The 9800-nt window shown below is 37.1% G+C and overlaps 1 protein-coding gene across 1 annotated transcript; it reads right to left on the bottom strand.

Annotated features, from left to right (window-relative positions):
- Positions 1 to 3987: 3987 nt before the first annotated feature.
- Positions 3988 to 8326, bottom strand: LOC141714868 (uncharacterized). The gene is made up of 3 exons (XM_074518364.1): positions 5778 to 8326; positions 5018 to 5686; positions 3988 to 4378 (listed from the first exon to the last, which is right to left on the bottom strand). The coding sequence occupies exons 1-3, from the start codon at positions 8324 to 8326 to the stop codon at positions 3988 to 3990; spliced, it is 3609 nt and encodes a 1202-aa protein (XP_074374465.1).
- Between the last annotated feature and the right edge of the window lie 1474 nt (positions 8327 to 9800).

Here is a 9800-nt window from a genome sequence, read left to right as displayed (position 1 = left end):
ACATATTTCCCCAACAAACTAGTCTTACAGCATTCAGAACACCAACTCCGCCAACATAATAACCACTTCGCCAAAATTATGGTACGATTCACTACATCACTCCACCAAAATCATACTAACAAGAACACCAAACAATCCCCAAATTCCAACTCCAACCAAACCAAATAAACACCATCCACCACCAATTATAGTGAGTACCAAAAGTTATAAACCAATAATTCAAAAGTCTAAATAACATAACTGTCCATACTATTAACTCAAGCTAATGCTTGTAAAGAGAAATATCTAAGAAGAAGTCCGGGCAGTCTTGGAAGTCCCAGCAGTCCCGATAGTCATTGGTGTACCATTTTCATCATCCTCGCTTGAAATATTAGCATCAACTTCTCCAATGTCCAGATTCAAGCCTGGATTAGCTGCTGCGATCTTTTTGAGAATAACTGACAAGTTATCCTGCACTTTCTTGGAAACCTTTTCTTCCAGTTCAGCCTCAAGTTCTCCCCTGATCTTTGCAGTCAAATCTTCCAAATAAGTGTCTGCAGGAGCCGAATCTGATTCCATCGCTTTCTTGTTCTTTCTCTACAAGAAAAATGTTGTTAAATATTAATCAATTTTACCATAGAATTGTGCTACACAACTACACAACTACTAACAAGGTTTGCATTAAGGTGGCCTATACTAATACTTAACAGCCTTTTATTTCCGCTAAGTCTCTTATGTTATTTGTTTTACCAAATAAATTAAACCAACAAAACATACTTGGCAAAGCATTTTTTATCTCTTAATTTTAAAGAAATAGACAAATTGAACTACCGTGCAGCATTTAACCTCCATAAAAAAAGTAAAGTCCTTACGTTTCTTTTTTGCGGAGCAGCCGTAGTCTTGTATGTTCGGCCATCGTGTTCATGAGATTCCAAATAAATTTCAGCTTGTGATGGCGAGGCGAGATTAGGATCAGTCTTTTTCTATTATAGAGCACAAAAGAAAAAGACAAGGTTATCTAGCTCAAAGTTACCACATAACTATTATTTACTTAAGAAAAATTGCACATCAACTATTTAAAAAATGCCTAAGCACTAACATTCAATCAAAGGATTTATGAACAAACAACTAGGTAGTCATTACTATTTAGTAGACACAATCCAAGTGTGTACGGGAAGTCAATGAAGGCAATATTAATGCAGTTCTGAAATTGAATATCTAAATTCAAGCAAATACCAGCAAAAAATAGACATGCATCTGATTTCTGAAGAATTAAAGCACAAAAATGTTTGATGGCACTTGACATGAACAACTAAATTATTGTCTCTGCGAGCTCTATTTTATTAGTTTTTTATGGTTGTTCACAGTGAATTATTTAAAGTTATATAAATGCGGATTGGTTTGTAATAATCTGAATATCATAACTAATCAGACAACTAAATAATTGCTAGTTATAATGATGATATCGACAAGGACAGATACATTATTTAAAAAAGGGGGGGGGGGTTCTAACATGTCCCATTTTAAAATTGGATTTAAGAACATGTCCCCATCTAATTAAATTATAAATTTATCCTATAATCAAAATTTAATCCAATTTAACTTAACCATGGGGCCGTAATTATAATATCAAAATAAAAGGGGAAATATTCATAAATGTACTAGTTAATTTAGGAATCATACCAACTTCTCTCCAACTTCTGCACTACTGTTGGCACCCTGATTGTGTGGGTCAGTTACCGAAGCGCGGATTACTTTGTTATCATGTGCTAATTCCTATTAAAAAAAATTGCACAATCCAGTTTGAGAATCTTTAAAATCATTAAAATCATATTAAAAAGAAGCACGAAGGCACCTTCACCGACTCATCTCCCCAATACTTTATCAGCAATTTAAAATCCTCGAGCGGAATCTCCTTGGGCCTATGTTCAAGCCTTTCATCATCAGTGGCATGCTGTGTGTAATGCTTTGCCTTCATCCGAGACTTGTAAGTCCTCCAGCATCTATTAATTGTCTCATAAACCCAGGACTGAGCTTCATTCGGAATAATATAATGGTCCTAATATATAATAAACTCAAGATCAATAAAATGAAGGGGTTAATTGAAAAATAAATGAAACTGAGGTTTAGGTAATAGAATTTACCCGAGTATAGTCCCACATTTTCTTCTTCAATTATTCAGGAACCAGGCGCCAGTTGACATAAGTAAGAGAGACATTGTCCTTTGCAACTGTTCCGAGAAAATTACTCAGCTCTCTCGTAACTTTTCCGTCTCTTGAAACAGGTACATTTTGTTTGTTCAAAAAAATCACCGGTCTTTCATCACGTGTCCTTGCGTGAACAGTTAGCAGTTTTGTCCTTCCTCTCCATTTTTTGGGCTTTGGTACTTCATAGTACATGCACACACAAAAAAAGGTGACTGCGAATTTAATAATTAATTAAATTCTTACTGCCTCTCCATCAATAAATAATTAGTGTGCATAATTCATGCGTAGTTATATTTAGAAAGTAAAAGTACCTGCTTCGGTTTCTTCCTCAACAACATTTTCCGAATTAGAAGCGTGCACATTCTCGGTTGTTGGCGGAAGAATGCCCTGCTTTTGACGTTCCCGCATTGCTAAATAAGCAGATACAGACCCACGTGATTCTGAATTGCTCGCGGATTTTAAGATTTTACTACATGTTGGTTTCAGGAGCTTAGATTTACTGGTCATTTCCTTGTCAGATGTTTTACCAGCTTGCGATGGTTCATTCTCTGTTGCAGCGGTGACATTAGCTCGCGAACGAGTTCTTGGTCCAAGGGGGACATGGTTCTTTTTCTTCCCATTCTTCGTTCTCTACAATTATTAGGATTGCAAATATAATGTGAGGCCAAAGCAATAAAGAGTATAAAATAAAAACAAAATATATAGGAAACTTGATATAGTGATAAACAAAATATCAGGTCTTAAACTAATAAAAAACACAATTTACACTCTTGAGAAATAAGGAAGGAAGGCCAAAGTAATGAAGACTGTAAAAGAAATCCATACGTCAGATGAATCATCACTATCATGTTCGTCCTCACTTTTCGGATTATAATCATCATCATCCAGAGAGGCTTTGTCTTTTTCTTTGGATTTCTCAATAACTGTTGCTGATCGAGCTCTCAAATCAATCACTAATTTTTTGATCCCAAGTTCTTCCAACCTTCTATCATTTTCCTTCATTCGATTAAGTCTTTCTTGCTCACATGCTGGTAGCGGTGGGGGGGGGGGCACCTGCAATAATTATAAATCAGCACTGTTATTAGTGTAGCTCAACTATGCATTCTACTTTCTTTCTAAAAATTTGGAAGGAGTGTTTAAGTGAATATTACAAGTGTTACAGTCCAGGTTAGAAGAAAAAAAAGAGAACATTGTCAAGGATACCTCGATGTCAGGTATAGCAAGTTCAAGGGGACATCTTACTTGGCGTGCATCACCTTGTAGCTGATCTTTCATTTTCTCATTATTTTGCAAAGTACGGGGTCTTTTTCTTTTGATTTCGGTCAGTGGTGGTGGGGGCAACTACAATAATTTATGAAGACAAGGTCAGTGATTAAATTGACATAACACAACAATAATCATTATAACTTATGTTTTTAAGAAGGAAAATTAAAAAAATACCTCTTTATCCAGAATAATATCATCTTGTAACTGCAGTTTCCTTCTAGCAGACCCTTTATCGTTTCCTTGCCCAGCAGTTGCATCTTGCTGAGTAGGCAACAGAGCTGGCGATGATCGTAACGCATACCTCCGACTGGGCTCAGGTGTCTTCTTAACAATCTTCCTTGGGTTCTGCTTCTGCTGGAGTTCATGTGTGGTAGTATATTTCCGCTTTTGTATTTTCTTCAGTGAAACTATATTTATGCAAGAAAAAAATCCAAGTCAAAGAATTATCTTCAACTAATATGGACATCCAAGTCCCATTATGCATATATAAAGAGATACAGAAATAGATAGAGATGTGTACTTAATGGGGACCTAATTATTTATCAGCAATAGGCATACCTTCAAACAGGCTTTTCCTCGGCCTGACAATCACGTGTGGCTGCATCTCACACAACGGCTCAATTGCAGGGTCAAGAACTGTGTCTACATAAAGCTTGACCTCTTCGCCATTGTTGCACTTTTCTATCTCTTGAATGATGTCCAGGTCAGTCCTCAGCAGCTTCCAACCACCATATTTTCCTTCTTTTGCATAGACTCCTCCGATTTCATTGAGTTTGAGGAGATCCTTCACCTCCTCCATCAGATCATTATAAGCCCACATATCAGCATCTACATTATAAATAGTCAAGCAATCTCCACCAGAGTAACTTGTCCTCTGAAACTCCCCACCGTGGTACAATCCAATCTTAACGTGTTTTTCTGCCATCCTGCACAGAGTTCAAAGAGATGTCAATGGCTGACCATTAAACAAAAATATTTCAAATGTATCTTTTCCAAATCCTAGTATGCCATAAACACATATCTCGAACTAATTGGTAAACACATATTAGATCAAATAATAAACAACAAAATATTCATGAATTGGCACTCGACACAAATGCAACAAACACAATTTCGATCACAAAAAGTTATTAAGCATCTACTTCATATCCTATATTTGTTTTTATTACACGTGTAGGATATTTGCAGCTAACATACAAAATTATAAAAATAAGAAAAAATAGTTATCATATGCATCTACTGAATCAACTAAATTACAGTAAGGAGATTTAATCCCAACACTACGAAATATAACAAGGGCATGCTGAACTTACCAAGACAATAAATATAAACTACAAATCAGACAACGACGACAAAAAATTTAAACTACAAAGATGGATTTCATTGAAGAATTCATGGAAGAAATAAATTAAGATATTCAATTACATCTAAATAGTCCAAACACAGAGAAAATACAAAATAAAGTTCACTGCTGTGATTAATTTTAAACTTATAAATGTTTAGCAGTTTGGTTGCTTCATTTATCAGGAATGGGAACTCTTGTTGTAGGGATATCATCTCTGCACCAACTCATTTCATCAACATGAGTTTGAAGTCCACAAACAAATTCAGTCTCACGGAGATCAGTATCGTTGACATCTTCATGTGCATCCACGTTTCCATTATCACACCACTCCCTCGGTAGTTTCTTAATTACGTAATGTACATTCTTTTCGATTGGGTCTTCCACATAAAAAACTTGTTGCACTTGTTTGGCCAGGACATGAGGATCAGATTTATGGCATAACCTATTGAAATTTACTCGAATGTGACCGTGTGGATCTTTTTGTTGTTGGTACCAACGACACATAAATAGGACAACTGTAAATAATCCCCAGTAATCAAGTTCTATGATATCTTCTATCGATCCGTAGTAGCTAACATCCCCAACTATAGGGTTCTGGTCTCTAGAACTAGAGAAACTAGTTGTTTGTGCAATCAAATATACACCACTGTTTTGTGTTGTGCATCGAGAATCTCTATCACTTGTGTGGAATCGATAGCCATTAACAACATAACCAGTAAACCTTCTAGTTGTTCGATTAGGCCCCAACGCAAACACCCCCAAGTCAGATGAAACCTCCACCATTTTCCCAACCTCTTCTCGTAACCAGTCCCAGAATTCTTCCATGTGTCTTCGTTCCCTCTTGTATCTGTTCATATTTTCGTGGCTGTCCACCAAGGCTTGATGTTCCCTAAAATTATACTAAGTTAAAACAGTGCAGAAAAGAAAAAGTTCTTGAATTATGAATTAAAATTATTTACGTTAGAGCTTATTAAACTTACTCGAGGAGCCTCTCTACTTCTTTGTTACCAGTATTGAACAAAACATAGCGATGACTTGCCTTCCAATCAACATCTTCCAAATGAATAATAGTTCCATCTTTATTCCTTCTCATTCCGATAAGATATTCAGCTTGTGTTGGCCCTCTTTCGAAAACTGTTGAGCAGATGTTGTTTTTTGTTGTTTCATCAGCAGCCAAAAATCTTGAACAAAATGTTACACATTCTTCAGCTATGTAACCTTCTGCAATAGAACCTTCCGGCTTACTTCTATTACGAACGTATGATTTCAATTTTGCAAGATAACGCTCTATTGGGAACATGTTTGGAATGTGCTGAGGTCCCCCAAGTCTAACTTCTCTAGTTAGATGAACAAGCAAGTGCACCATTATGTCGAAGAAAGCTGATGGAAAAATCATCTCAAATTGGCAAAGTACCTCGACGATTTCAGTTTCCAACTTCTCAAGCTCCTCCAAATCGATAACCTTGCTCCATAGAGCTCTAAGGCAGGCACTCAATTTCATCAAAGGTACAGCAACCTCAGCCTTTGTAGTTTTTTTGATGGCAAACTGCAACAAGTAGTGCAGTATGAAATGAGCATCATGGCTCTTATACCCCACTACTTTCCTCTCCTTTGTGTGCACATATCGCCCTATGTTGGAGGCACAACCGTACGGCAGTTTTGTGTTTTCCAACACTGAACAAAAGATCTCCTTCTCTTTGTTCGACAAGTCAAAGATTGCTGCTCGTATTTCATGGTGTGCTCCATCTTCTGATAGAACAGGATGGAGGGGTTTTCTAATTCCCATTTCTTGTAAATCTTTACGAGCGGCAACATGATCTTTTGTCTTGCCACTTATATTGAGTAAAGTGCCCAATATGTTATTGCAAACATTTTTTTCTATGTGCATGGCGTCAAGGTTATGTCGAAGTGGATTATGCTTCCAATAAGGTAAATCAAAAAAAATTGACTTCTTTTTAAAAAGGCCCTCAGTTTTACTCTTTGGCTTTTTGTTCTGCAGGCCGAATTGGTTTACATACCCAGACAACAACTCCTCAATGTTAGTTCCCGTTAAAACTGAAGGACACTGCCCCATTTCTATTGCGCCATTAAACCTTTTAGTATCCATTCTCCACTTGTGTGCAGAAGGAAGAAACTTTTGGTGGTTCATATAGCACATTTTCTTGCTATGCTTCAAATAAAGTGATGAAGTTTCATAATGGCAGACAGGACACCCTAGTTTGCCTTTTGTGCTCCAACCGGACAACATAGCATATCCCGGGAAATCGCTAATAGTCCATAGCACTCTAGCACGTAAATTAAAATCTTCATCAGCCAAGGCATCATAAGTATTAACGCCGACCTCCCATAATTCTTTTAACTCGGCAATTAAAGGTTGCATGAACACATCAATATTATTCTTTGGTGAATCTGGACCAGATATTAGTGTCGAAAGAATTAGATTTTCTTGTTTCATGCATAGCCAAGGTGGGAGGTTGTAATTGACCAATACAATTGGCCAGGTACTGTGACTTAGGTTCATTGAACGATAGGGGTTGAATCCATCTGAGGCTACTCCTAAACTAACATTCTGATTTTCTAATGAAAAATCAGGATAGTCAGCATCTATCGTCTTCCAAGCCTCTGTATCAGCCGGATGTCTTACTTTTCCATCCTGTTGACGTCCCATATCGTGCCATTTCATTAGTTTCGAATATTCCTTGCACATGTATAGCCTCTGCAATCTCGGCTTTAGAGGGAAGTACCTCATCACATTAGCTGGCACTTTGTGTATAACCTGCCCCGGATCACTAGCATCATTGCCTTTTTTTTCCGGTAACACCCACCTAGAAACACCACAATTGTCGCATTTTTCTTTGTCTTTATTTTCTCCCCAGTACAACATGCAATTATTTCGGCATGCATGTATTTTTTCATAATGTAAGCCTAAATCCTTGATCATATTTTTTGCAGCATTCAAAGATAAAGGTATTTGGGCATCAGGAAAGGCGTCTCTTATTAACTCCAGCAATTTCCCAAAGGCAGACTCGGAAATTCCATGAGCACACTTTAAATGATAAACTTTGATCAGGAAACTTAACCGAGAGAATTTAGTGGATCCGGGGTATAGTGGTTGTTTACCCTCCCTAACATGGCCATAAAACTTTCTAGCCTCTGCATTTGTTAGACTTTCATAGTCATTTTCTAAATCTCGAAACTTTTTACCCGTACAATTGAACATTTCACCTAAATTATCTTCGAAATCCATCCCCGTCCCCGAATCCATGAAATCAGTACTACCGTCTACTTTGGTATGTGATACCTCGCAAATCCATTTCATATGTAGTGGAGAAGGGCCACTACATATGAGATGATCATAGATAACTGTTTGAGTGTGCCAATAACGGTTGACACATACTTTGCAGGGGCACTTCATTTCTTCTCCTTTAGCATGAATTGGAAATGAATTTTCCATAAATGCCTTTATCCCTCGTACATATTCTTTACTAGATTTTGGAAATCCTATCCAGCTACTATAATCATCTTCCATAAGTACACTGTATAATATAGCCTGCGAAGTTAAAAAATTATAAGTCTACCTAAAAAAGCCCGTGTAATCCTCTCTGTGCACTATACTGCAGTGATACTAGATAAACTAATAATTTCCTACATCTCATTCCCCATTTTTATCCATGCTTTGATTTTTATTAAATTTTTTACTTCAATTTACAACTGTAACTTTTGAATAGCACACATGGAATAAATGTTAGAATGTAAAAGATCAATAGTCAAAGACTTGTATAGCACATAAAATCAGTTTGAGATTAGATTAATGTCTTAAGTATTCGAATAATATATATTTATTTAATTGTACAAGGAACTAAGGAAGGCCCAGTACTGCTAAGAGACGATAAAAACAAGACATAGTAACCAAATGGCAAACAGAGTTAAGCCTTGCATTTGGACATTAAATAACAAAAAACAGCGAATAAGCAACATAATTTCATCAATTCATCTCGGCACGTAATCACATCAAGAAATGCAATAACCATAATTACAAGAATCTAAAACAATAAAACTCAAAGAGAGAGAGAGAGAGAGAGAGAGAGAGAGACAGAGAGAGAGAGAGAGAGACAGAGAGAGAGACAGAGAGAGGGGGGAGATGACCACAAACACATATTACATTCATATTAAACACAAACTCTAAACGTATTACACATATTAAACACAGACACATATATTAAATAAGCAGGGATAAATACATAAAATCAAAAATAAAGTTCAATTAGAGGTTACCTTGGTCCAAAATCGAAACCACAAAGCAGCTCTGAACCCTAATTGCTAGCTCCAACCGAAACCCTAAAATTCCGAAACCCTAATTGCACGCCCTAACTCCGTTGCAGAGAACCCGAACCACCGAAATGTTGCTGAGAACCACCTAATTGCTGCTGAATCCACCGAAATGAGAGCAGCTGAGGTGAGGCTGAGGTGAGAGTGCGGCTGAGGTGAGGTGAGAGTTAGGGAGAGTGAGATGGGTGAGAGTTAGGGAGAGTGAGATGGGTGAGAGTTAGGGAGTGTTGGTGAGAGGTGAGTGAGTGAGCGAGGTGGGAGGCTGAGGTGAGTGAGCGAGGTCGAGAGAGAGTGATGTTTCTGAGAGAGAGTCTGAGAGAGAGAGTGATGTTTTTGGGGGGAAATTTCGCCGCCCATATTTTCACTGCACCTTTTGTATGATTTTCATTTTATTTCATTTTTTCATTTTTTTCATTTTTTCGTAAATTTTAGAAAAAATGATATTTTAATGTCCCGATCCGACCATGATCCGGGTATTATATTTTTTGATTATTTTTTCCCAATGTTAGGAAGGCGGTTTAATAATATCCGTACGGTTGGATCGTCGAGAAAACCGATTAAAAAAATCGAACGACGGATATGTGGGTCGAACCGTTAAATGAATCATATCCTTACATATGAACCCTATTACGATCCGACCATGATCCGGGCATTATATTTTTTGATTATTTTTT

This window comes from Apium graveolens, chromosome 3 (genome assembly GCF_009905375.1).
Source record: "Apium graveolens cultivar Ventura chromosome 3, ASM990537v1, whole genome shotgun sequence".
Lineage (NCBI taxonomy): Eukaryota > Viridiplantae > Streptophyta > Magnoliopsida > Apiales > Apiaceae > Apium > Apium graveolens.
The sequence above is the reverse complement of the archived record's forward strand: the minus strand, read 5'-3'. Positions and strand labels throughout refer to the sequence as shown.

What these genes read in the sequence shown, in the direction of transcription:
- LOC141714868 (XM_074518364.1), bottom strand. Translation starts at nt 8,326, where the DNA reads ATGGAAGATGATTATAGTAGCTGGATAGGATTTCCAAAATCTAGTAAA. An exon ending in GAAGTAGAGAGGCTCCTCGA is followed by an intron (nt 5,687 to 5,777) that starts GTAAGTTTAATA and finishes GTATAATTTTAG; the next exon opens with GGAACATCAAGCCTTGGTGG. An exon ending in CATGTTGATGAAATGAGTTG is followed by an intron (nt 4,379 to 5,017) that starts GTGCAGAGATGA and finishes AACTCTGTGCAG; the next exon opens with GATGGCAGAAAAACACGTTA.